This window comes from Sylvia atricapilla, chromosome 16, assembly GCF_009819655.1.
Source record: "Sylvia atricapilla isolate bSylAtr1 chromosome 16, bSylAtr1.pri, whole genome shotgun sequence".
NCBI classification, from domain to species: domain Eukaryota; kingdom Metazoa; phylum Chordata; class Aves; order Passeriformes; family Sylviidae; genus Sylvia; species Sylvia atricapilla.
The window spans coordinates 10,128,701-10,156,096 of record NC_089155.1 but is presented as its reverse complement, the minus strand read 5'-3'; the positions used below and the strand labels follow the sequence as shown (position 1 = coordinate 10,156,096).

The window sequence follows — 27,396 nt, the reverse complement described above, 5'->3', positions numbered from 1 at the left end:
GGAACTCATAATCACAGGGATGCTGGCAGCAAGTTATATAAGCCCTCAAATCTGCTTGATTTCATATTAGCCCTCATCTAGTTACAGCATCTACAAGTAAATAGCTGAAGACCCCCATCCCCATTAACCACCAGGGAACTGACAAAGCAGGACATTACTGCACTCCCACCCGTCTCTGGGAATGACACATATCCTACTGCTCTTCCAGCAAGCCGAGTTACACTCTAAAATCAGCTGCTAGCTCAAGTGTCCCACAAATCACACAGGTAAGGGCAGAGACAAGGCGGTCATTCCTGCGGGGGGACCCCAAAAACCTCTGGGAAAATGCTCGGTGAGTCCTCCCCCCGCCCCGGGGGCCGCCGGTACCGCCTCATCTGCATAGCCACGCCCTCATCTGCATATCCCCTGCGCTATTGGCCAGCGGTCTCCCCAGCAGTGGCGCGGCCCGGGACGGTCAGGCTCGGCGGCTCATTAGCATTCTTCCCGCCTCCCAGCGGGGTTACGGGGAAGCTGATTGGTAGTCTTTACAACGGCGGGGCGCGGCTGCGCTCTGCGATTGGCGGAGGCGCCTGTCAATCCACCGCGGCCAGGGCCGCACTTCCGCCTCGGTGTCCGCGGTGCCGTCGCTGGAGCCGGTGCAGGTAACGCCGCGGGCCGGGCCCGGGGCCGCCGCGCTCCGTTCCCCGCTCCGCTCCCCCGGAGCCTCCGCTCCCCCTCCCGCCCCCAGCGTCCCCACAGCCCCGTCCAGGCCCGGCTCGGGGGTCCGGTCCTCAGCGGGCCGCGGGCCGCGCTGTCAGTGCGGCGGGGGCGGGCAGGGGAGCGGCTGCCCCAACGCTTCTCCCGTCCCGGCGGCTGAGGGAACCTGACCCGCCCGGGCGTCTCGGGCCGCTGCGGGCCGCAGGCCCGTTCTGCAGCGGCGGTGCGGTGCCGAGCCCGCGCCCGGTGCTGTGGTTGTGCCCGGTGCTGTGGATCCTGCCCGGTGCTGTGGTTCTCCTCGGTGCTGAGCCGTGCCCGGTGCCGTGATCCCAGCCTGGGCTGAGCCCTGCCCCGTCCCGCCGCGTCCATTGGGCTCTCTGGGGCCGGGCAGCGAGCGGGGGCTGAAGGACATCGCTGTGCGGGTCAGTGCAGCTCCGTCAGCCCCGGCGTTGGGCTCCTTCTGATTTTACCGATTGCTTTTGCGGCTGGGTAGTTAAGCGAAGGAGTGTGCGAGTCCCCCGGCTCCCCAGAGGAATGCACTGGGCTCGGTTTCGGCACAGTACAGGAGCCTCAAGGGGCCTTTTAGGTCACAGCTGAAGCACAGCGAGCAGTTGGGGTTTATTTGGGGTTGGCTTTCTTTTAATTTTGTTTTTCAGTTACCTACTCCGTGTTTCTCTTACAGAGAAGGAGACAAGCGAGATGGGAAAAATAGCAGGAAAAAAGGCTTTTTTTTAAATAACATGCCACCAGAACTTCTACATGGTAATAAAGGTATAAAGATGCCACTTACTTAATTCAGTTATTGATCATGTTTATACTGTCTGTATGTTTGGATTCAGGACTCCTTTTGGAAGCAGTTTGTTACTGTGCAGCGCTTGCAGGCCAGAATTTCAAATGTAGGTTCAAAATCACCTCCTGGCTTTTATGTGTGCCATAACCTTGTGTTTCCTTTCAAAAGTATCTGCCAAAGCATGTTGAGTGTAAGCAGCTACTTCTTCCACTTACTGTCAGTATTCTCAGCTAAATTGCATAGCCTTCACTGAGATCCTAGGAAAAGTAAAAAAGGAAGCATGGCTCTGCAGTGTTGATTTGCCCCAGTCTTCCCATAGTTTCCTTTTTTAAAGCTTTGCAGGCAAGGTAAAATAAATTCGATCATTCCAACTTAACCTTTAGAAGTTCTATAAATCCACGCTCATGTTGCCATCTGGGGGCAACCACATGTGTTATCATCTTAACAGACTTTCCTCCAGCATGCTGAGAGACTTGTAAAACCTCAGGGCAATTTCTGGAAGCAGTGACTTGGGTCACTTCCAACCGTGAAGGGCTGTGCCGTGGGATGGGAGTAGGAGAACTGGCTAAACTAGCAATGGAAGCAAGAAATTCCGAGCACTGATCTTCCCCCCAAGTAACCCCTTGGGTTTTCAGTTACAGTAAACACAGCTTTTTCTTAAAATAGTTGTTGAGCCATACACATGTTTGACCACGTGACAGAAAGCTGAGGGCAGTCTGGGTTAGAATCAGGAGTGATTCTTATTGTTGCTTTTCTGAACCAACAGCACCTCATGATGAGCTTGTAACTTCAGGAAGTCCTCAAAAGGAAATGCTGTCTGCTGTCCAGGAAAAAGTATGGCATTTTTCCTCCAGAACTGGCTCTTCAGCCATGCCAAAATAATCTTAGAAATAGAAGGCAAAAGTTCGAGATAGAAAATGGTGATTAGGTAACAAACTCTGTGCCTATAGGTAGTTAAAGACTAGATGGGATAAAGGTTTCTGATGATGCAGTATTGAAAAGCTGTGTGGCTGTTAGTTATTTGTTTGCTGACATGGGATCACAGAAGATAATTTCCACTCTTGGATGGTTTCTTTCAGTCACTGTTAATACTGTTACTGCCTTCCATGATATGTACTTGCTGGCAGATCTTATGACTGAAACTGGTATTTCTTTCTTCTTGTGAATTCTACTGTGTGAACTTCACATATGCTGACCTAGAACAAAGGTGGAAAGCTTTGCTTTGTGTTATCTTAGTGTTGGCTGGAAAACGTCCCAATCAGGCTTTTTTTGCTTTGATAAGGCTATATTTTTAAATCACTGTTTGTAGTGCCAGTCAGATGATTTTTTTTTTTCTGTTGTTTGAAAGCAAGATTAGCCTGCAAGTACGCTGAATTTTTAAGCAGATAATTTATTAGCTTTGGTATTTGAAGTAGCTTGTCCTTGAACAAATGCAGTGTTACATCATGCTGTTCATATCTAGGCCTTCTGTTTACAAGGTGCCATTTTTCTAATCCTTCACATCAGTTTTGTCACCTGCTTCATGGAGATACAAGAAATGTCTGTATTTGACACTGATGTGATGCTGTAAAATGCTTGGTGTTTAGTCTCCACTGTGTGAAGTAACTAAAATGTTTGGTTCTTACAATTCTTGGAAGAAATGCACAAAACGAGGCGTGCAAAGAATATGTGTTAAATATGGAGTGCTCAAGAACCTCAGTGTTGTTGCTGAGCTTGTAAATATGTAGCTGATCACATGGGTGTCTTCTCCAAACTGAGTAAATTGGAAGGTGAGAGCAGGGAATAAGTTGGTCACCCTGTGTCTGTCACTTTGGAGATAGGGGACTTTGATGTTTTTCCTGCTAAAAAAAAAAAAAAAAAAAAAAAAAAAAAAAAAAAAAAAAAAAGGAGGTTATGCTTTATAGCAGATTTTTAATGGGTTTTATTATTTTATGGAATAGACCACCACAGAACTTGGAATTCAAGAATTCATTATCTCAATCCTTGCATCTTCATAATTACTGTGTAGATAAATGAATGATGATGTAATTATTTGCTTTGTATCCTTAAAGGCTTGTAAAAGCAAGTTGCAGGAGAGCAACAAGCAATTAGAATGTGTCAAATGTGGCTTACCATAACTTTCAGTTATACTCTTCAAAAATGTATTGTTGATTCAGTGCACGAAGATAATGTCTTAATTTTCAGGATCAATAAGTTACAAGAATAGACTAAGCTTACTTAAAGTTGATTTTTTTTTTCTTCCCTTAAATACAGTTGCAATTGGAAATTCATTTGCTGGTCTAGACAGATCATTTAGATTAATTCAGTATGTTTTATTATGCACATAATTTAATGAGACAGGTTTGTAGGAGATTGCAGCAGCCCTCCATTCAGAAAATGCAGAGGCTGCTGAGTGTTGTCCTCCTGGGCTTGTTTATCCATCTGGTGGGAGGGAGAGTGCACAAAAGGTGAATTGTCCCTGCAGCTGCAGAGCTGGACCTTTTAGTCTTGGCCCTCTTGGTTTTGTGGGTTTTGTAGTTCAAATTTGAGAACAAACTTATTCCCAAACTTGAACCGTCTTTGGTCTGTTGGACACGTAATGGCTGTGCTTGGTGTTAGACCAAACTGGTCTGTGGTGTTCCTGCTCCAGTTCCTTTGCTGTGCTGCTCAGTTTTGGATGAGATAAAGGCTCTTGGGATGCTGTGAACCTCTGGGGTATTGCAAAGTTTGCATGCTTAGGGTATTTGTCAAGAAATGTGTTTCCATGACTGGATAAATAACTTCATTATATTTTTACTAGCGTTATTTTTACACTTCTGAGTAAGATTTTTTTTTTAGGGCTCCCAAAAGAATCTGTTAGTAGATCTCACTGTGTTTTGATTCTAGTGATAGTAGAGGTTGAAGGTGGCAAAGTGTGTGAATTCTGAGGTGTCTGTGGTTCACATCACTTTGGTTCAGCTCACTAACCAGCTCCTCTGCTCCCTACAATGTGTCAGGGCAATCAAGTGAGGATGAAAATGCCTTTAATAGCTCTCAGTGACAGAACTTGTATGTGTTAAGGCTGCAGAGAAATTCTCTCACCAGCCTGTTCAAAAGGGGCTCTTCAGCAGCGTGTGCTGCCTCAAAGGAGAACCTTTTCAGGAGGGCAGAACTGCCCCATGCATGGGTTCTGTCTAGGTTTTGCACTAAAGCAATGAAACTGTTGAGTGGTTGTTTAATAGTGGAACAGAAATGCTGCTCATCTTCAGAGGTGTAAATAACTTTGTGTACGTGCTCTCCTTTTGTGCTGTGCACGTTTTGTTACCCAAGTGGGTTAATGTTACTGAGCAGATAACTAGGTGAATTCTTTATTAAAACTGGGCTCTAAATGGTTTGTCCAGTCTTGAGGAGTCAGTTAATTTTGTTTTATTTTTTTTAATGTCTTGACAACAGCAAACAGAGTAGCAACCTTATGCTAGGTATTTACTATAAATGCAGCTTTAAAGGAAATACAATAATAGCATAAACTCTGACTTCCTAAAGCTTTTGCAGATTTGTGGTATCATCTTAAAACTGCCCTCACAAATAGTCTGTTAGCTGTGTGCAGGAGCTCATGCTGTGGAATCTGTCTGTGTGAGGAGCTGGTGGTAGGCATAAAAATACAGTTTCTTACTGTAAGGCTTTGCAGTGAGTTAGTCACTGTCATCCTCCTGCTTTATTTACAATATAATTGTTACCATAATTGTCTAAGAGTCTCTGTGAAAATTATTTGCAAAATACCTGCTGCAGAGTGAATGTAAACCTGCATCTGTCTGGAGAGAATGAGTCCACAGAGACAAAGCTGCCTTTGAGGAGGAAGATCCATGAACATAAAACTATTTTTGCTGTTCTAGGGGTGTTCTCCAGTGATGTTTTGTGCTGTAATTGTCTTCATAAGCTTCAGTGATCAATTTGCAGGGGTGGTTGCATTATGATGAGAAATACCCAAGCATCTTTAATTTTATCTTCAGAGAAGTGTTCCTTAATGATTAATTATGTATCTACTGACACTTGTGTCCAAAACCACTGTGCTTGCACTTATTGATTACTTCCCACCTTCTTTCTTACAAGTAAGATAAAACAGATCCCTGGGAAACAACTAAGAAATAACTAGTTTTACAATGCAGTATTGAATGATTTATTTTTTTTAACAGTGTGGCTGGAAAGGAGCTGATTTGTCACTCGTGATCAAACCTTGCATTATGCATCATGCGTGGAGACGTGTGCAGAACAGAATTTTGTCATTTTTTAAAGTCATGGGCCATGAAACAGTTTCTAAGGGAAGGTTACAGAGTCTGAAACCTGCTGTGCCAGATGCTCTCAGGTGGAAAAATGCCTCAGATATTGAGGTAGTGTTAAGAAAGAACAACATTTACCGAATTCTATATGAATTTCAATGAAGTCTTTTGCATCAAAAAATATTAATCTGCTGGAATCAAGTTTCCTTGGTTTGTTTGTTAGATTTGAATGAAGTTCTGCAAGCCAGTATCCTTGGCTGTAGAACAGAATTTTTGGCTGAAGTGAAAGTAAGGAATAGCCAATGATTCCATAGATAATTGAGCACTATTCTGGGAAGATACTTTCTGTCCAGATTCATCTTTACAGTTTTTATGTTAAATAAATAATGCTTCTGGTAGCAGCACTGGAGCTCTGGGCTGGGGCAATGATTAGTGTGTGGGATTATTACTGTAATTTCTTCTGATGCAGAAACAAATTTTGTGGCCTTTATTCCTTTGAGAGCAAGACTTGCAGTGTTTCAGTTGTCACTTATGTCTCTTAATTCCTTTGAAGCATCACCAAAAATTGGTGTTTCTGAGAGAACAGAACATGGTGCTGCCTGCCATAACTCACTCAGCTCATTGGTTCAAAGGTAACCTTTCAGATGGTCAGGTTTTTGTCATCACTGTTTCAAGTGCTGGCACTGAACTGTCCCCGGGCCATTTAATAATTCCCAACTACATAAAAGCCTGTGGTGGGGACAGCTGTAATCCCCAAAGAAATGGAAAAGGGACAGTGGCTGAGCTGATCCTCTTCACTCAGCCTCTCTGCACTATATTTAACAGATTTGAGAAGGAAGTTGCCCTTCTCTTGCTGTGGTTGCAGAGAGAGTTTTATCTTGCCAAGACATCTGGCAGATGGTATTATATTCAAACTTTGGAGTAAGAAACAAATCTCACTTGGTAAAGAAAATCCTCTCCTGGATTCTGCTGTCTGTGTGGCTGTTCTCTGGCTGAGGAGATTTTAAGTGTGTAACAGTTAATCTAAATGGCCAATTAAATTTGCTTCTTGGCTAATTTTTGTAGGTGTTTTAGATCCAGTGTTGCTGGTAACCTAATTTCATGAATCAATTAAGATCCATCCTTGCTGAAGCTTTCATTCAGAGATGAAACACTGCAGTTTGATGTTTTCAGGAGATGTGTATGAATTAAACACACATGAATATTTATCTTCCAGTTCAAGTTATTTATTTCTATCCCTTGAAGTACTACATCTATGTTTTATTTCAGCTGGCAACTCAAGAGACGATGGGGTTGGCTCTTATTCCACCACTTACGTTGTAGACTGGGGGATTTTGTGGGTTTTTTCCCATTTCTTATTTTTGGTGTTATTATGAAGGATGTGGATGTTTGATCTTCTGTTGGCTCTTTGGGAATCTCTTTCTGGACAGAAGGTACATCCTGAACACAGGGTATCACAGAATCCCAGCCTGGTTTGGGTTGGAAGGGACCTTAAAGCTCATCCCATTCCACTCCCTGCCATGAGCAGGGACACCTTCCACTATCCCAGATTACTCCAAGCTCTGTCCAGCCTGGCCTTGGACACTTCCAGGGATCCAGGGGCAGCCACAACTGCTCTGGGCACCCCTGCCAGGGCCTCACCACCATCACAGGGAAGAATTTCATTCTAATATCTAATTTAAACATGCCCTCTGTCAGTTTGAAAATTCACATTCTCCCTCTTCCTTGTAATATCAAAGTAATGAAAATATTCTTCATGAGGAAGGTCCCAAGTGACTTTTTCTTCCTTCTTCATTTTTCTTAATTGCTTGCAATTTTTCTCTTCTTACATTAAAAAACTTAAATGATTTTAAAATTTGCTGTGGAAGTGCACACCCAACAAAAGCTTGTTAGGCATGTGAAAAAGCTGATGAATGTGCTAGTTCATAAATTCTTTGGTGGCACTCTTAATTCCAGGATACTGAACTCCTATCACCCTACCTGCTCGTGCTGGTGAACCTCTGTGGTTTTTTTAATGACTGCTTATTGATTCTGTACTTGGTTTTACTTAAATGATCCTGGATTTCACAAGTAGGTTCAATATCTGTGTAATGAATAGGACCAAGTGTTTTATAAGTCATGTAGAGCTAAAACACGTGCTTTCATAGTTAAAAAAAAAAAAAAAAAAAGGATTTTTAATTTAGCAGGATGATGTCAGCAAAGCTTTCCAGAATTGCTGCATGATGAGAAGTTTCAGCTTGAGGTCTGGAGGAAAAAGGCACTGCAGCTGTCCCCAGCCAGCTTCAAACCTGAGCTTGCTAAGCCACATTCCAGCCCAGTGAGGCACTCATTGTAAATGCTGGTCTTTCTAAAGAAATGTAAATGTTTCTTTAAGGAGGAGTAACTTTTGGTTATCCAGCTGGGTCTTTGTTGAGGATTAACCTGGAAGAACAAGTTAGGATGGAGGAACTAGTCGAATTAACTTAGGGTAGTTAGAGATTTAAGCTCTTACAGGGGTACAAGTTTTTTGGGGTTCTTTAATTGGTATATAAAGGATCATGGTTGAAATAACTTGGCTGTTTTTGTTATTCTTCTCCTGAAAAATGAAATTTGAGAAGGAACAAGCCTACGAAGTGACAAATTTGAGGGATTACTAATTTACCGAGATAAAGGCAGTGGATTCCCACACACTGGTTTTGGAGAGCAGCCCTGAAGGTGGAATGTGCATCTCCTCTCGGAGAGATGCTCACATGCACGTCACAGAATGCGTGGAGCAAATTAGGCAGTTTATAAAGTGATTTGAAAAGTCTTGTGCTTTTGTTGTCCTGGTTTTAAAAATAAATTCAAGTGGGAGGAAATGGTTTAAAATAGGAATTGAACAGAGTCTGGGACTGGTGTATTTGTGGAAGAGAATTCGTGTACCATCTACTGCTGGGGACTGTGACCTTGTAGGGGACACTCTGACCTGCTCAGAGCTTTGGAAAGTGGAGTATGTTAGTGACAGCCAGATCACCTGGGATGTGTCAGTGCCGAGTGACAGGTTCAGCTCTGTGCCTGGCAGACCACTTTGTGTGACATTATTCACACCCAGCTGATTGACAGACCCTCTAGCACTTTGTTCTTCCTTGGTCATGGGCCCTGGCTGGGACTGTGGGTGGTGTGAATAGTTTGTTACACTCTGCATCACGGCTAGGGAGGTCAGTGGGAGAAGGGAGTTTGCTCCTGAGCTCCTCCTGGGACCTGTCTCATGTTTAGGAACAGCCCTTTCTGTTTGTTCCCTCTCCTGTAGTGCTGGAAGGCAAGAATTCTGGAATTCTGAGTAACTCCCCTCTGCAGAACCTATTTCAAGGTGTGCTGTGGATGTGTTTCTGCAGTTTTTACTTCAGCTGCATGTTTTGGTTTTTCCTTTGCCAAATTCTCGTGTCCTTTAAGAGAGGGGCTGTCCATAGTAATCAGTCAGGAATCTGTGATACTCATAGTTTATCAGACAATTTAAAGGAGTTTTAATGATTATCACAGAATCATGGAATGGTTTGGGTTGGAAGGGGCCTTAAAGATCAGCTCATTCCACCCCTGCCATGGGCAGGGACAGCTTCCATTGTCCCAGGGTGCTCCAAGCCCCCATCCAACCTGGCCTTGGACACTGCCAGGGATGGGGCATCCACAGCTGCTCTGGGCAGCCTTTGCCAGAGCTTCTCCACACTCACAGGGAAGAAATTTTTTTCCAATATTTAATCTAAACTTGTTCTCTGTCAGTTCGGATGTCCTGTCACTACATGCTCTTGTAAAAAGTGCCTCTGCATCTTTCCTGTAGGCTCCCTTCAGGTAACCTGCTTTTGAGTAGTTGTGCAGTAGCAGTGACACTTTTTAACAGCAAAAATACATACCAGGCTCTATGCCCATGTGATTTGTAGTTAGTTAGATTTCTGTCCCTTACCAGTCCAGATTTTGGGGCTTCTTCTTTGGAACAAAGGTGGTTTTTTAATTTATTGGTACCTGCATTTCTAAATTGTGTTATTGGACAACACAATATCTTGTTTAACCTGTTTCTGAATGGCTTTACAGCATCACCAAGGTTTAAAGCTTATTTCAGAGGAACCAAAAAGGTTGTTCTTTGATTAGAAGATGCCAGAGGCTCTTACAAGTTTTTGACTTCACATCCTATGCTTAGCTAATTTGGGTTTGCATATTTTAGGCGTTGGCCTGCAAATAAGCAAAATGACTAGAAAATCTAGGTTCTGCCCAAATAACTTGTTCAAGACTTGCTTCAGTGAGTTATGTTAGGCTTAGTTGTTTTCTATAAATTGCTTTAATGCTCAACTTTAAAGGTAATTTCAAAGATTAAAATCTTACTGTGAATATTCCTGACAATGTATCAGAGTGAAAGATAAGATAATACAGCTGCAGTACAGATATACCAATCAAAGTTGTAGTGTTGGGATGGGCATTATGCTTTTTTTGGATGTTTTTATCTGTTGTCTTTCAGTGTTAGCTTAAAAAATAGCATCTCTTCTGTAGGGAAATTATTTTGATACGAAAATAAAAATACAAGTAGCCTTTTGTACTCATGCACACAAATCCCATAATAAATCAAATTAGTTTGTACCAGTCTATAGCCTTAAAATATGAGGAAGTAGATAAGCTTTTTTTGCTTATCCTGTAAACCATAAAATCTGTACTAGTCATGGCTAGGGGTGTGTTGTCATCATTAAATGAGGAATTTCCAGTTCTCTTAAGGTGCCTTTACTTGCATCTTTTCCCTGTTATTGATAAGATGGTTTGGTGAGTGCAGCTGGGCTGAGATCCCCAGGAAAAGCACATTTGGATGTCTCTGTCTTGGGCTCCCAGGCTCAGCCCCTTGGCCCTGCCTGGAAAGTGAAGCCCACAAAGATAATTTTAACCTGTAAACCAGCAAACCTCAAATGCTGGAACAGTGTTCTCTCAACAAGGGAAGTCTGTATGGAAACCTGTATGTTACATTCCTGTTGATTACTGTGCATGCAAGAAAATGTCCAAATAGATTTTGTGTTTCTTCTACACTGTAGAATTGAAAGGTAAGACCATGACAGGATGTTTATGCTTTATGAAAGATTTATGAAAGATTTTTCCAGGACAGCAGCTGGTCCTGAGCTCTTGAGGGTCTGTCTGACACACGAGTGTTTTCCCCTTCTTGCAGTAATTTCAGCAATTTCAGTAAAGGCTGCTGATAACCACACTTACTGATGTGCAGGTAAATTCTTCTGGGAACATCAGGGAAATGGAGGAAAAAATACAGATTACAGATACTGAATATGAAACCACCAGGCTGTTTTTGTCTTCTGATATTTGCGCCTAGTTGAAAGTAACTTTTGCTGTTGCTCTTAGTAAGAGAAGAGGATTTAATCCCAGCTTTTTGGCTCATGAAAGCTGAATGCTGTTATCACTGTGTGTTCAGCTACATGCAAATTCATGTTAATCTCTGCTATATAAAAGAACTGTATGTAAAAGAAGTGATATAAGTGGGAAGTTATTCCTAGTGTAACTCAGCAAAACATACTATTTTTTCCTTTTTAAAATGTTCCTAACACCTTAGGACAATTTGTAACTGTAATTTTTTAAAAATTATTTCAGTGACTATTTTGTATATAATTTACAGGCATATGGTTGGACTTTCAAATAGCAGTGAGCTTCAGGTGTGCTGTGAAGTAGATGTCAGGAGACCACAACATAACTCTGCTTTGCATTTGTTCCTGATTCTGGTCACTTCATTTGTACTTGGTGAGTGTTTTTATAGGAAAGCTCCATTGTCTGTGCATTGAAACTGCACACTATGGGATGTAGTTCCACTTCACAAGGCCTTTTGTAATGCAATTATTATTGTGCAGGAGAGGGGAGAGGAGAAACTGGCATTCATCTGTATTGACCTTATTTATTCTAAGGCTCTTAATGATATTTGACAGTTTTGTAAGTCATAATTTTTATTTCTTAGTGCTTTCTATGCAAGATTAAACAGAAAAAGGAAAGATGCAAGAAAACATGGAGAAAATGATGTAGTTGTAGTCCTGATCATGAGAGGGCTGTGTCTTGTACATATATAAGCTTCCTTCTGGAAATATTGTTTTGCTAGAAGGATGCAATGCTTGCAGACAACTGAAGTCATAAATGTCTCTCATCTTCAAAGGTACTTGGAGGGTGAGGACCTGTAAATATATTGTTGGTGCAGAGATTGATATAAAATCCTACAGTAGCAAGGAAATGGGAGGCTCCTAAGGGAAGAGTGACAAACTAAAATAAAATCCTTGAAAGACATAAAACACTTCAAGGCAAACACTAAATAAATTAAGTGATCCCATATTGGACTGGTTTAGCTCCTCCCTCTGAATGGACAGTTAGAAGAACTGTATGTATGTGAGACATTCAAAGAGCTTTTGTTCTGGGCAGTGAGGAGGAAAAGACTTGAAACACAGTATGGTTTCTTGCAGAGAAAAAGAAGAAATGGGCTTCAAACATGGTAAACTCTTCTCCTAAGAGGAGAGTGCACTTCTGGCTTTGTTTCTCTTAATTGGAATGGAATTCTGCAAGTTATAATTACTCTGGAGAAATTACTGTCACAAAAGCAGTGGAATCTTCAGGATCAGAAAAAATTGAGACTGACAGATTGAGGTTGTTTTGGAGGAGATATTGATACCATTGCCATGCTGTCATTTATTGCTGCGCACTTGGCTTGTTGTTGGAACCTGGTAAATGTTTGTAAGAGTGAAAACGAAATTTTCTCATTCTTCTCCTTAAACTAAAATTGGGTGAGGTAAAAATATTTGCGTTACACCGTTGCAAACCATCTGGAAAAAAAATCTAATTTAGTGTATCCACAAAGTAGAGCTGGAATGCTGCATAAATCTGTAAGTTATTTGCAGAGTGTGTGGTTCTACTGAGGAAAATTCCGTTGGTTCTTTGCATTCATTCTAAGGGGAAGAATCTCCAGTTTTCTCTTCAGGAGTGCATAGCAGTAGCCTGGCAAAGCTTCTCTCAGGGTCACTACATATTGACTGCATGATGTAGAGTCAGACCCAACATTTTCATGCAGTGTGGTCAGACTTTGAGATACCAAGGTTCTTTCTTGGTTAAGGATGCAGTAAGGCTTATCCTCTTGCTAAGGAGAATTTTTGGTTTGTCAGCTGGCTTTTTCTTCTGTCAGTTCTCTGCTCCTTCCAGCTGTACTTGCCTGAAATTTAATTTGCTGTAAATAAGATACATTTTACAGTAATGCATATGAAGTGTTTATACAGAGGGAAGAGTGGCACAGTAAATCAAGTTGTTCTTGTGGCAGGTAGTAGTTGTCTTCAAAATTACTGTGGTATCAAAGAAAGCCGTTTACTTTTGAATGCAAAAATCCATGTTTTGCCATGGGAAGAAACAGGAAAACTAGTGTTTGTCAAGTGTGAGTGTTTGTACACAGGAGAAATGTGGAAGCTGCTAATTCTCTTTCCCTGTCTTGTCAAATAGATCATCTGAAGCAGCTGGGTGTTTGCAAAAGAAGACCCTGACAGCACACAGATACTAAATCTCTAAATCAAGTTCAACGATGCATTAGAGAGAGCTGCACTGGCTGCACAGAGATTTCACACTGAAGGATGAACAGTGAAGAAGAGTTTTATGATGCCGTTACGGGTGAGCGATGGGCACAGTGCCAAGGGGAAGAAAACCCCTATAAATTGCATTGGGAGTGTGGTAAGGGGCTGGTAATATATAGCTGTTAATAATAAATCAAAAGTAAACTTGTGTTGGTAAAACTTGTGGTGCTGTCTTCTGAAAAGTAGAAAAGGAAAATTGTAGTTCGTGTTCAGGCATGGAAATGAAGGGTATTTTTTTTTTGTTAAAGCTTAATGCCAGTTATTTTTTCATCACTATAACAGTCCTTTAGTGGCCAGGTCTTGCTTTCATTTTCTGCGAAAATCAATTTAATAGCAGCTTCAGAAGGACCCCTTTGAAAGGTGAAATATTTCCTGTGGGTTGTTTTTATTGTTATTGTATTTATTTTTTTATTTTAATGGAAAACATATCCTAAAGAATTGAAGTAGAAAATGTTTTTCTAGTCAGAAACAAATTGCTGTAAAAGTATGTTTTCAAGATAAGGAGCCAAAAGTCTTTGCAATTCTATTTTTTCATAAAAAGCAAACATGAATCACTTCACACTTGAGCAGTGTATCAATAGTACTTTGCTTTCAGCTAATAAGGATGAATAGTTATTTATAAGAGCTTTAGATGGCTTTAGTGGTGAAATAAAATGCTTGAAGTATTTTAATAAAGCAAAAGGAAATCCTCTTAAAGATCTCGAACAATTTTAAAGATTTCCACTGAAATGTCTCTTGAGAAATCCTCTAGCAGAGGTGAAATGAGAAATACTGAGTGTACAGTGGTTAATGTAAAATCACAGGAATGAAAGTAGAATAATGGCAAGTGTGAAAGCTGAAGGAATGGAAGTAGCATGGTAGATAGAAGTGGGTAAGGTAGACTTAGACATGGTTGGTTGGAAATTCATGTGAGGAGTAAACAGAGGGGGCTGGGTGAAGCAGTGTGACTGACAGCACACTGTACAGGACTTGTCACAACTATGTCACAGAGGAGAGAGGAAAATTTGGTTTGCATTCATGCCAGCTGAGAGTGATGGAGACTACTACTCTAAATTCATCTGTAAAATCAAACCATTGTACCATTACAATCTTGTAAACACAGTGGGTTGTTTCTGTATGTCATTAGTAATCTTTCATTTCCAAGAGCTCAGGGTCACTGCCGTAAATGAACTAGATTTTTTTGTCCATTGAAAAAGGTGTGAAAAGAAATGTGCCTCTAAACATGAGGTCTGTGTTGTACAGCTTTGATGGTGATGCATTCCTTTGTCCTTTGCAATCTGCATTTAGACACTCTGGTTTTGTCCTCTTTCCTCTTCTTTTTCCCCTCTACCTCAAAAGGTTGATTCCCTCTGCAAATGCTCCAGGTGGTGGAGACTGAGCTATTGTGCATGAGCTGTTCTTGTACCTGCAGTCATGTCTGACTGCTCAGAACTGGGGTGCTGTGTGTCAGTTCTGTGAGCACTCCTTGTTCCATCCTCATCTTGTTCTTCCATTGGGGGGAATGTCCTGGCAGGAGATAAGTTTATACATATATATGTATATATATGTTAGGTATGTTTCTTGGAGTCTGGTACTTAATTTAAGAGCAGTGTGAGGTTTGGAATACTTTGCTTCAGATTTGTTCTCCCTCAGGACTGTCTGTCTTTAGGGACAGGTGCTCAATCCCTTTCTCCAGCTGGGTGCTTCAGGAGATGCTGACAGTTTGCTGAGTTATTTGCACAGACCTCGTGAAGTCAGACCTAGTTCTTAGTATCTATGTCTTGTCCAGGTCATTCAGAAATGTGAAGCCAAGAACAACTATAGATGGGCTTCTCTGAAGTTCATGTTCCTTGGCTGCTGATGTCTGTAGTAACTCTCTGCTCCTGTTAAAATTGTGGATCTTTCACATGGTGCTTTAGTGAATTTTTTAGGTGTTAATGGGTCCTGGTAGTGCCTGCCTGTGTCTTAGTTTTTGAATGGTCTGGACATGGTAGGTGTAGATGCAGTACTCCTAAGAGATGAAGTCCACAGTCACGTTCCTTTCTGAGCCAAGGTGAGATTCCAGGTTTCCAGGAATGAAAACTCCAGGATCTGAGGTTCCAAATTTTGATTAAAAAACCTGAAATTCCCTTGGCAGGCTCCTCAGTCTACTCTTTCCAAGGATGCTCTCCTTGTTTTTAGGTCAGATCAGCAGAAGGGCAGAAGCTGCTTTCAGATGTGCTTAATCTGCTCAAAGTCTAGGATTGGGATGTGGCTGCCAGGAAGAAGCACGTTTTCCACCTGTGTTTTAATGTTGAGTTGAAAACAGTGTGTGCACCATACTTTTCTCTTGCTCCTGCTGAGTCCTGAGCCCTGGTTTCCCCAGAAGGAGCTGCAGTGTGTTTCCAAAGTTCACTGATTTTAGGAACTGGGTACTGGTGTTTGTGTCCTGTAGAGAGTAAACCAGGCTTAGAGCACTTGGACTCTGTGGGAGTTACTCCAGAATTCTGCAGCACACTCAGCAGCAGGCCAGGAGTTTCCTGCCTTCTTTAAGGTAGTATGGACTCACTCCTTGAGGAGGTCACAGCTTTTCCATAGTTATTAATTAATGACATCCACATGTAGAATAAGAATCTCTCCTAAGGAAACGCCTGATTTTTGTAGTGCTGGATTTAACTCCTTGGCTGGGAAGTTTCCTGCTTCTCACACTGATCTCATCTCATCCAAAAGACATGCTCATGGGAGGGAATCGTGTGTTGTGTTGTTGGGAATCATCCTCCTGGCACATGGTTTGTCCCTGACTGGATGATGATGGCACTGGCAGAGGAGCAGCATGGACTGGGGGATCGATGAATCAAGGGGATGAATTGGGTTGGTGACAAAGACTCACCATGGGGAGAAGTTTCCTTGCAGTCAGAGATTATTAGCATTGCTGACACTTGACAACCTTACCTCATCAATGAGTACTCCCCTAGGGAATCCACTGGGAATGTTACCTGTGATCTCACTTAAATCCAGACATAACAGCTATCAAGAATCTGCTTTTTCTCAAATTCCCGTGGCTGCCTTCTCTGAGGCTAGATCAGGATAAAGGTGATTAATCCTTAGATGAATTTCAGATTCTTTGAGTTTCTATGTGAGACAAGGAGCTTATAGCTTTGATCTATGTCACCTTGGGTGTGTTAATGCCATCACAGACTTTGTAAAGACTTTGTGCCATCAGGGGCCTCTTTTAGAGCTGTATCCCTTATTGATATTATCAGGTATCTTTCTACCGAAGTGTTTTGTGAAAGTGCTGCCACAAAGCAGGAGAACGCTTGGCTGTTTACCAGGGTAATTTATTTTTGAGAACATGAATAGTTCAATTTTGCTTTTTTAAATATTGAAAATAGCAGTTCCATGGAGATGTGTTCTGTGCCCATGAGGCTCAGCTCGTTCATCCAGCCAGGTGTATTTGTGAGGGTGTTGTTCTCTGTTGCTTTCACATGGGGAGGAGGAAGGGAGGTTATCTGCCAAACTGATGTGTTTTCATTCTGTCTGGATCAGACTGAATCAGTTGCTCTCTAAGTACTGCAGGTGTTGTGAAAGGCCAACCTTCCTCCATCAGCTACAGCTTGTGACAATGGAATTTATTTTGGAAAGTGGAGAATGATTAATTTCTGACAAAGACAAACAATACCTCTTGCTTCACTTGCTGTCTACCCTTCCAGCATGTTTATCCTATTCCTTATGCCTTTTTTAGGTCTGAAGGCTCTCAGTCCCAAGGTATTTTGCTTCCCTTTCTGCCCTGGCTGACAAGGCTTAATTAGTACTCAGGGAAGTTGCTGAGTGTCCAAAGGGGAGGTCTCGTGTCTCTGTCCGTGACTCAGGAGCTGGGCCTCTGCTGCCTTGGCTCATGTGCAGCACACTCTGGGTGGACTTGTTTCATTTGCAGGATGTGGAAGAGGAAGGCTAAGAGAACTAAAGTTACTGGCAAGTCACTTTTCTTTAAGCTCTTGAAATAGATTTATGTTGGCACCCAACTTGAGTGTTTTGCTTTGAAAGTTTAAGACTTTTTAAAAGCTTTTGTTTTATTCTTTAACCATGTAAGTGGAACTTCTAATTAAGGTAACTGTTGACATTGTATTTCTGTCTCTGGGCCCCTATCCTCCTTTTAAATCTCCATTTTTATTCTCACTCCCAGTGGCTTTTCAATATGAAAACTGTCCTATAAGTATCTCTTACCTACTCAGTTTCTCAAGTTCAAACCTTTATTGGCAGCTGGTGTAAGGCTCTTTTTGGAACTTAGAAAAACTACTAAAAGTCATTTTTGTAAGGTGTTTTTCTTCCAAATCTACTTCCTCTGCATAAAACAGTGTCTGGATAGTTCTTAATAGAACCATAATACCTAGAACTTCATTGAGAAGCATCTTCTGAAACTTTATCAATGGTTTTGTAGTGGATAGGTCATGTGATGCTAAGGTGGAAAGTGTAGTTGAAAGTCTGTGATTATCTGGCTATGTACCACAGTGGTTTTGGTTTGTTTTTTAAGTAATTAGGTGGAAGTGCAGTCTAATAAAAGCAAACTTACCCTTCTGATGTACTTCTTTTTCTGGATTTACTTTTTGTTGTTTGTCTGCAAGACACTCATTTGAATTGGCATTTATTTACTTACCACTGACGTATTGTTGTGCATAAATAATAAATATACTTGAATCTAAATTCCTGTTGTGCTTCACAGGAATGGAACAAAACAATTCTGAATCATAGGAAACAGAAACACTAATGTGGATAACACAATAACTGTTTGATAGGATTTGCAGGGTTTCAGGTACGATGTAAAGACTGAAATTACAGTAACATTTTTCAGAACTATTCCTCTATAAGCGATTAGACTATTCCTGTTGTGAAGCTTTACTTTCGCATTTAAGTGTTAATCTCATTGAAGTGATGCTGTTCCTTTCAGTTGTATGAGCTTGATCAGTTTTTTGGGTGGGAGTACTAAAAACCTCTTTGTTTTTTTTTTTCCTCCCCAACTTATAGTTAAGCTAAGAAGTTATTTTGCTGCTTATACTGTAACAGATTCCAAACCCGCTAACATATGGTTAAAAATACTATTTTAAAATCATAAATATTTTGTTGTGAGTTGACTGAAGATTTTTTTAAGACAGGTGTTTCAGGGCAGTCCTCATTTTAATGACCTGAATCTCTGACTGTCATGCTTTCCAATTGAGTACTAAGAGTGCCAAGGTGTGGTTATTGCTGTATAATTACATTCTTGTGACATCAAAACGTAGGAGACAGGACAAGACATGACATCACCCATTACAACTGCTGTTTACCAAATAAGATCATATCACTGGGACTTCCTGGTGCAGTTCTGAATGTTATTGCCATGGTCTTGCTTCCCTGAAAAAAGTGCAGCTTTTTATTTCTGGAATATGTGCCTTGCATGACTTGGTCTAATAGAGCAAAAGCAGCCATTGGAGAGGTTAAAATAAAGTTAAAGTACTGCTCTGTAAAAAAGTTAATGGCAGAGGATCACAGCATTTTAGTCTATTTAAAATTGAAATAATTGTCACAACTGATTTCTTTACTCCATTAGAGTGTTTACAGGCTTTGTAATGTTTCAGAATGTGTCTGTACCCACAGCTGGACTCAGGCCATAGCTGAATGTGATGGGAGCTCAGTACAGAGACAAGGGGCTGCTCAGGCTGTGACAGCTGAAATGAAAGGAATGCAGAAATTCTGTTATATATTCCTTAAAACCATGGCAAAATTTGTATGCCAGCAAATACCCATGTTTAATGTTACATTTTGACTCTGACTCTTAAATTAGAAGCTGTAAACAAAAGTCTTCCTTGAGGAAGAATTTGCACTCAGAAAGGACTTAATGATCTTAGAATTTCAGCAAAAATGTTTCTTTATTGCAGTGATTGTGCAGCAGTGTTTTCTGTTGTAGCACTGTGGCAGTTGTGAGGGGTTGTATTAGTTGATCATTTTGGGGTGCTCTGTGGTGATGCTGTTGTGGTTTACAAGTGGTTTGTTTCTGCAGCACTGAGGGGAGGCCTCCTGCTGTTGGTTGAGACCAAGGGTGTGTGTAGAGGTGCACAGAATGCTTTTAAAATCCTCTTATTCAAAGCCATATCCAAAAATTGTCATTATTTATATTCCTATGTGTGTAATTTATGTGACTAAAACCCATTAGACTGGAATCTTGGATTGTTGGTTTAGTCCAGCTTTTACTTAGGGCTGCTTGATGACACAAGTTTGTGTTCTACAGATTTCCTGGGGATGGGCTTGGGACATAGGAAATGCAGCCACCTCCTGCAGGTCAGGCTGTGGGTCACTTGTAGAGCTCTGGGAATGATTCATCCTGGTGTCCACATGTTCCTGCAGCAACCATTAGGGGATGGTTTAGGTGGTTTGCACATATGGGTGGCAAAATAAAGTTCAATATCCTACATTTCTGTGGTTCCAGTTGTCTGGGTGTTTGCCCTTGCATTGTGAAATAGCTGTTTTCTCTTTTCTTTTTTTCTTTTTCTCCTTGCCTGTTAGCAGTGTGAGTTTAATTTATTTGAGATCTTTGAGAAAAACTCCATAACTGAAACAAATTATTGTAATTACACTGCAGCTCTGAAAAAGAGACAATGCAGCTAATCTGATTAGGAGCTACTCGAGAGCTTTTAAGATTCTAAATGAGTTTTATATTCAGCAGTGTGAAAAATGATAATTCCTGATTCTAATGCAATAGTTGGCTCATAATACTCCTGGAAATTAGGTCACTTAATAAGGGTTTTCACTCTGATACTCTTTGAAATAAAGTAACCTAGTCTAAAGTGTACTTCATGTGTGAGACTTGCAAAATGTGAGTGGCACGGTAAGGTTCCTAAGAGAACTGTTGCCTTTTGGTTTTTATACAGGCTTTGACTCAGACAATTCTTCAGGAGAGTTTTCAGAAACAAATCATAAAGTTCCAGAAATGCTTGATCTAGATCCACACCAAAGCAATAGGACTGGAAAGCATAATGGAGAGACAGAGATACAAGAAAACGGGATTAAGAAACACAGGTAAACACATAGAGCTGCACAGGAGACGAGGGGTGAGCGTGTGCTGGCTCTTACCTTTTGGGGCTTTGCTGTTCTCATGCAGAGGGTAATTCTCTGGGATTGGAGAGTCATTTCACCTGTCTGCTTCCTGTGCCAAGTCTGGGGTGATGCTTTGCTTCCTTTATAAGTTGCTTCACTAGAAGAGAAAATGGCTTGTTGTTTAATGGGCTGATAATGACAGTTGGATTTGTTTTTTTCATTACAGGACATCACTACCTGCCCCAATGTTTTCTAGAAGTGATTTTAGTGTGTGGAGCATATTAAAAAAATGCATTGGACTGGTAAGTTAGCATGGATGAAACATCCGTGCTAGTTTTCTTAATGCCAGCTGATTAATTTTATTGCTTAAACATCAAGACACAAAATCTAACACCTGGTGCATTTTCCTTTTTTTTCTACTACAAAACAATTTTAAACTGTAACTCCCAAAATCTCAACATTTATTTATTAACAGTACCATTTCCAGATCTTCTTTAGCTGTTGGAGCATGTGGATTGGCATATCTGAAGTTGTTCTTTAAGAACTAGACTAAAGCTATTAAAATACAGTCAAATGTTTGATTGACACAATGCTCTCTTACCTGTTTTTTTTAATTATTCTTTACTTAGCAAAATGTGATTTAGGAATTTATTTTATTAATTCGTGTTATCTAGAAGATACAGTTCTCTCAAAACTCCTTTTGGTGGGATGAGTGACCTATCTACTTAAACCTTTTGCTTAGACCACATCAGTTTAAGTCAGTTAAAGTTAACATTTTTCTTCCCTCACCTGTGCCAAGGTGAGGAAAATGTTGCATTAACTTCATCTGGTGCCCTTCTGCTAAGTTTTAAGCACTCACATAAATGTTTTAATGCTCAGTCATGAATGCAACTTTGTAATTAAACAGCCAAATTTGCTTGGGTGTAGTAAAAGACCTGGGGTGATGGGAATCTGAGTGAACTTCCTGTCTGTCTTGTATCCACATGGGAAACCAGAAACAGTGTGACACAGATAACAGGTTGCTTAAATAAGGCCTCTAAAATCTGTTAGAACAATTCAAGTACTATTCTTTATGTAACTGTTCCTTTCAAAAAATAATTTGTGGTTGCTGCAGTACAATAGATGAATTTTATGCAAATAAGCATGCGAGGGTTTCCAAGGAGTGTGTGGCACTTCAGTATCAGCACCGAGCTGGTTGGCACATTATTGCTGCTACCTAGGGAAATTTTAACCTCTTCTGCTTTGCACAGACCACAGCAGAGAAGGTAACATTGTCTGTGAATTTATTAGGTTGGCTGGATCAATGTTTTTAAGTTGTTAAGTTGCAAGTAGGGTTCTGCAGTGCTTCCAGCCCCTTTCAGCTGTAGCACTCGGAGGTCTGCCTCAGGCTTGCCAAATATCCTTTGGGGAATACTATAAATAAGCTCACCCACAACCTATTTTCAAAATTTTTGTTGTTGCCATTTGTTAACTTGTTGTGTCTAAGAAGTCATCCTGCCCTTTGGTTATGTAGGAGCTGTCCAAAATTACGATGCCCATTGTCTTCAACGAGCCCTTGAGTTTCCTTCAAAGGATAACAGAATATATGGAGCACATATACCTCATCAATAGGGCTTGTAGTCATGCAGATCCCCTGGAAAGAATGCAGGTAAGAGCCCCCACCACCTTCTGGGTAATTCACAAGAAGAAGTTTTTTTCTCGTAGTCTTTGATTTTAAGACAGTTTCTCACTTGAGTGTATTTCTTTTTCAGGGGTTACTGTAAGAATGCCCAATTTGTCTGTCTATTTGAGTTTCTTCTTTCATAGTGTCTGTGTCAAAGATTTGTGACACTTTGACCCTCCATGCTGTGCACAGAGTCAGAAAGGGAAGTGCCACAGCTGACCAAAGGTCTCAACTAATTTCTTTAATTAGACACTGTGACTCTTTTTGTGGTTTTGTGTGTTGTGAGGATACAGTCTTGGCTTTATGTCACTCTAAATTGGTTTGTTGAGTAGCCTCATGATTTTGAAGTTCATGAATGAAAAATTGTAGTGACAGAGTCAAATTTACCACTTTTTTTCTCCAAAACTGGTCCTTGTTGGGAGTAGGACACAGTACCTGGCTGGTCTCACACCAAGGAAGTGACACCTTTGTGCATCAGGTTGTGCTGGCTTTGCTCACAGCTCTGGTTTTACTTAAGTGTAACTGGAGTGCTTATCTTGGATCCTGTATTTGTGTGGTCCATACCTCCATTTCCCAGCCTGCAGGAGCTCCTCAGTGTCACCTGAACCTGCTGGCCTGGTTCAAGAAGTCTCGTTTGTGCTAGAAATAATTCCTACCTGGCACTAGGAGAGTGAGGCTGAGTTCCCAGTGAGCTGAGGGTGGGGGGAAAATAAATTAAAGAAACCAAGCTAATCTTCTAGAAGTAGGTGAGGCAGAGCGTAATCTGGCAGAATTTACCACAAACAATAATTCCTGTTGGAAATGAGATTCTTAATAAGTGCTTATATTTTCCCACTTCCATGTCATTTATACTGTGGCTTACAGATGTTTTTGCCTTAAGCAATATAAGGCAATTCCTTTTTGGGATAATAAATACTGTAATGTGCAACAAATAAATTACATTAAACTTAGAGTTTTAGTTCACTATTCTCATAACAATGTGTTCTTCATTTGCTTACAGGCTGTAGCTGCTTTTGCAGTTTCTGCTGTAGCTTCTCAGTGGGAGAGAACTGGCAAACCATTTAACCCACTGTTAGGAGAAACCTATGAATTAACCAGGTAGTAATTACTTTAAATTGGGATCTGGGGCCGTTTGTGTTCTTGAGTTAATAAACTCTCACATTGCTTTGGTTGTAGTAAAATACCACTAAAGTATATTTCCGAGTATAGCTGAAATTCTTTTCCTCAAACCATCTCAAAATTTCTGAGACGTTGTTATAAAAGTTAATAATTTTATTTCTAAGTTTAGGCAGAGTATTCTGTGAATTATTTGGAGATAAATTGGTTCATGTTCTTCCACCAAAGACACTTCCTGAGCAGATACTATTAATTAATTTAAATATTGTTTTGTTGATCGTGTCAGATAGAGCAATTAGTCTGAAGGACTTCGAGCTTCCTCAAAGAAATGGGTGATATATCTGCAGCAGAGCAAAGAATTTTCAGTCAGATCTTTTCATGTTGCCCAAAGACTTTCTGTATTTTCATGGGTTATTTTCAGATCCCTTTTTGGGTAGAAATCTGGTTTGGGGTATAAAAAGAAAGCGTTCAGAGTAGAAATCCTTTAATTTCATTAATTGTAAATGTGTCATGGAACTAGAAAAGTACAAGTCTCCCCTTTAGTTTAATCTAAAAATACTTCACTTTTTTTAAGTATCAGCTCTTTTCTCTTACAGTATTAACAATAAACTTACTGTTTAATGCTTTTTTTTGTTGTTGCCAGGGAGGACTTAGGATTTAGGTTTATATCTGAACAAGTCAGCCACCACCCACCTATTAGTGCATTTTATTCTGAAGGCCTCAATAAGGACTTCATATTTCATGGATCAATCTATCCCAAACTAAAATTCTGGGGGAAGAGTATAGAAGCAGAACCTCGGGGAACAATTACTTTGGAGCTTCTGAAGTGAGTATGAGAAATAAATAACTTTTTACTTACTGTAATAACCCAGTTGGCTTTTCAGAGGTTTCTAAAAACCCCTTGCTGAAGAGATTGTATGAATTGATTTACAAGTTAATTTTCACTGCTTAATTTCAAAGGTTTGTTGTTTTTTTTTTTTAATTGATGTTATGCTTCCATAGCAATTTGACCCAGTTTTTCCACCATGAAAATTAGCATTTCTTACAAATTGGTTGCTATTGAAAGCTAGTTCTGTGAAGGCATGTAAAATTTAAATATAGAGATAAGAGTCTCACTGGGCTGTTCATGCTCATCTCAATTTTCAGTATTGCTGTTGGTTTGGGTGGTTTGTGTGGAAGGAGCTGCATCTGACAATGACTGTTCTGTGTGGTAAGGGAGCAGGAGAAACTTGTCAGGATTGCCACTTCCAGAGAAGGATTAGCTTCCTACTAAAATCAAGAATGCCTCTCCAGATTGCTCCCAGGCTTGTCTCTCATAAGTTACATGACGTCCCATGAGTTGTTTTGTGTCCTGGTGGCACAAAGACTGGAGCTTTCCCAAGTGTGACATGAGGATGCACTAGAACAGTTGCAAATAAAGTGTTCTGCATTTGGTGCTTTTATAAAAGCCTTTTTGAGGCCTAACTCTGAGGTGGTTTTGAAATGTTGATTTAAGAAAGTTCTAGACATTTGGTTTCAATAACAAACCAACTTGCCTCCCATTGCAAGCATTGACTTTTCCTGTACTTTCTTTTGGAAGTGGTTTAATTTTTCAGCTGTTGGCTTCTAATATTGCAAAGTTCATAAAAGTATGAATGAACTGGTCTTGGAGATAAATGGTGATGGAAATAAAGGAAACTTCTTCAAAGTGTAGAAGGAACTGTGAATGTTAGTGCAGAATGTAGGTGTTACCCAAATAATGTTTGCTCCTCGAGAACCTTTCTTTAGAAAACTATTAAAATTCTTGCTGAGCCTAATCAAGGCGTTAAACTGGAATATAAACAGTTAAAGCATTTATTTTTAATAATTGCTTCAAGTTAGCAGCAGAAGTTGAAACCAAAATTTGAGCCTCTCAGTGTTGTGATTCAGACCATTCTGTTGCTTTGAGGAGTCTGAGAACTGCTCAAGGCTTGAGTGAGCAAGGAGCTCTTTTGGGAGGCAAAGCTGTGAGTCAGTATTAAATTGAACTTTATGTTAACCATGACTATTTTTCAGAGCATTAGAAGACACTTTTCCTTCTCTTCTCCAGCACAAAATGTGCTTCAGTTCATCAGCCCTAACCATAAGTGCCTGTTGTTGTGTTTTGGTTTCTGCTGTAAAGCTTCTGGTGTCAGAACAGTTCAGGAATAAAACTATGTTTAAAGGCTGGGTGATGAATTTGAGGGATTCTGGTATTTTTCCCCCCAGCTGAAGAGTAGTCATTGTTCTAAAGACTCCTTGAAGGAAAGGAGCTGTGGGAAATAGTGAGACTTCAATTATCTGTTATTTCTCTGGACTGGAAAAGCTGTACTGGACAGATGGGATGGAAACATTACATTGGAGTGTTCTCTGAAGTACAAGGCACTTTTTACAGAGGACAACACTTTTTCTGTACTTTCTGTTAAAACAGAGTTTACAAGCTTTTCTAGGATGGATTGATTGCCTACCAGGTAACTTCAGTATTTCCCTGACCAGCATGGAAAGATGAGTGTGAATAGATGGTTTGGACTCTGATAGTGACAATAACAATCCTGTTGTTGAACTTTTTGATCCTTTATGGAATAATGTCTTTTAAAGATTTACAATCAGTAAACTCACCTTAAAAGCTTTTCACAAAAAAACCCAAAAATAAAACCAAGTGGAAAATAAATTCTAGGATTTTTCCTTCTTCTCAGTAAATCTATGGGGGAAGGATGGAATTGAGTAGTGAACTGAATTTTAAAATGTCATGTTTGTGGAGCTTGCAATAGTTCTGTTGTGTCCCACTGGTGTTAAACAACCAACTAAAAATAAGGAAAAAAACACTCATGCTGCCAAAAATTACCTTCAGTGGTGCCGGAACAGGCCTCAAATACTGATGAGAAAACTTGTGGCATTTTTGTGGAAACTAATTATGCAATTCACTGCTGCTGCAGCAATTGAATAGAAGACACTGTTAGGCATTAGTTTGTTAGTCTGGTTCTCCTGCAGATACTATGTTTTATCACTTAAAACTTCAAAAATGCAAATGAAAAATATGAATTCCTGGACTACTCTTTATGGTGGGCTGAAATTTGTAATCCAAAGCACAGCAACTGTAAAACTTATGTGAGAAGGGAGAGGAACAAGAGTAATATCACTTTATTAATTTGCACTAATGCTTGGATACAACACATTGTTGGCTTGTAAAGAAAAGTCTGTTTCTCTTCTGTTTTGAAGCTGAGTGCTGGCTCTTCAGAGGAGTGCTAAATATTTTGTCCTGCCATGAACAGAATTGAAAACAGGTTTCCATCTCAAGCTCAAGAAAATGATTTCTTTCTCTTGTTTCCTTGACAGGCACAATGAAGCTTACACATGGACAAATCCAACCTGTTGTGTACATAATGTAATTATTGGTAAACTGTGGCTAGAACAGTACGGAGTGGTAGAAATCATAAATCACAGGTAATGCTGATCATGAACCCAGGGGCTGTAGGGATTGTTGTGGTCATTTGTGTTACAGAGCAGATTTTGATTTTTGTCAGACACACAGAAGCTTTGTTTTGTTTTGTAGCTCCGAAGTCTTGTGGGCTTGGTTTTTGTCTTTTTATGGGTTTTTTTTTTCTTCTCCTGACAAATGTAAGCTCTCCCTAGGCCTAGGCTTACTATCATAATACTATTAATGAAAATAAGGTAAAATAATAAGGTAAAGTAAAAATAAGGTAAAATAAAATAATAAAATAATTAAAAATATGGTAAAATAAAATAATAAGGTAAAATACATTTTCTGATGTATTATGGGGCTTGCTTCTCTAAGCATGTTTTTATTTCCTCCACAGTACTGGAGATAAATGTGTCCTTAATTTTAAACCGTGTGGACTGTTTGGGAAAGAGCTTCACAGGGTAGAGGGATACATCCAGGACAAGCAGTAAGTGATAAAAACCTCTTGGTCTCTCTGTTTTTGAACACTAGGGCATTTCTTATGCTGGCATGGTGACCACAGTGATGTGAGTTTAAAGCTGCTAGTAATGCAGTTTGTAAGCCAGTTTTGTTCTCTGTGTCAGTATTAAACCCCTGATTCCAGGATGATCATTTTTAAGTATTATTAGAAAAACTCTGCAGTCCGGGTTTTGGAACTAAAGGGAAAATGCAGAGTAGGTGCAAATTATTTGCTATTGTACAGTCATAATCCCAGTCTTCAGTTTAAAATAATGAGAATGTGGTTGTTAGAAGTTTTTAATTAACCCAAACCTGTTTTGTGACTCTGAGTATCTGTATTTTGATTGGCTTTGATGTACCCACAT

The 27,396-nt window shown here is 40.3% G+C and overlaps 1 protein-coding gene across 5 annotated transcripts in view; it reads left to right on the top strand.

Moving 5' to 3' along the window:
• The first annotated feature begins 599 nt into the window (after window positions 1-599).
• OSBPL2 (oxysterol binding protein like 2) overlaps window positions 600-27,396 on the top strand; it is a 34,576-nt gene continuing 7,779 nt past the window's right edge. The window contains exons 1-11 of one of the 5 annotated variants that reach the window (XM_066330889.1): window positions 627-641; window positions 1,379-1,467; window positions 11,336-11,457; window positions 13,183-13,347; window positions 20,171-20,318; window positions 20,563-20,638; window positions 21,850-21,984; window positions 23,000-23,097; window positions 23,759-23,941; window positions 26,449-26,556; window positions 26,931-27,020. In XM_066330889.1, the coding sequence (XP_066186986.1) occupies window positions 13,311-13,347; window positions 20,171-20,318; window positions 20,563-20,638; window positions 21,850-21,984; window positions 23,000-23,097; window positions 23,759-23,941; window positions 26,449-26,556; window positions 26,931-27,020 (875 nt within the window). In that variant the 5' untranslated portion in view covers window positions 627-641; window positions 1,379-1,467; window positions 11,336-11,457; window positions 13,183-13,310. Of the gene's footprint in view, window positions 642-1,361; window positions 1,468-11,335; window positions 11,458-13,182; window positions 13,348-20,170; window positions 20,319-20,562; window positions 20,639-21,849; window positions 21,985-22,999; window positions 23,098-23,758; window positions 23,942-26,448; window positions 26,557-26,930; window positions 27,021-27,396 lie in introns of those variants that run through there. The other 4 variants (XM_066330887.1, XM_066330890.1, XM_066330891.1 and 1 more) reach the window with 4 other exon arrangements.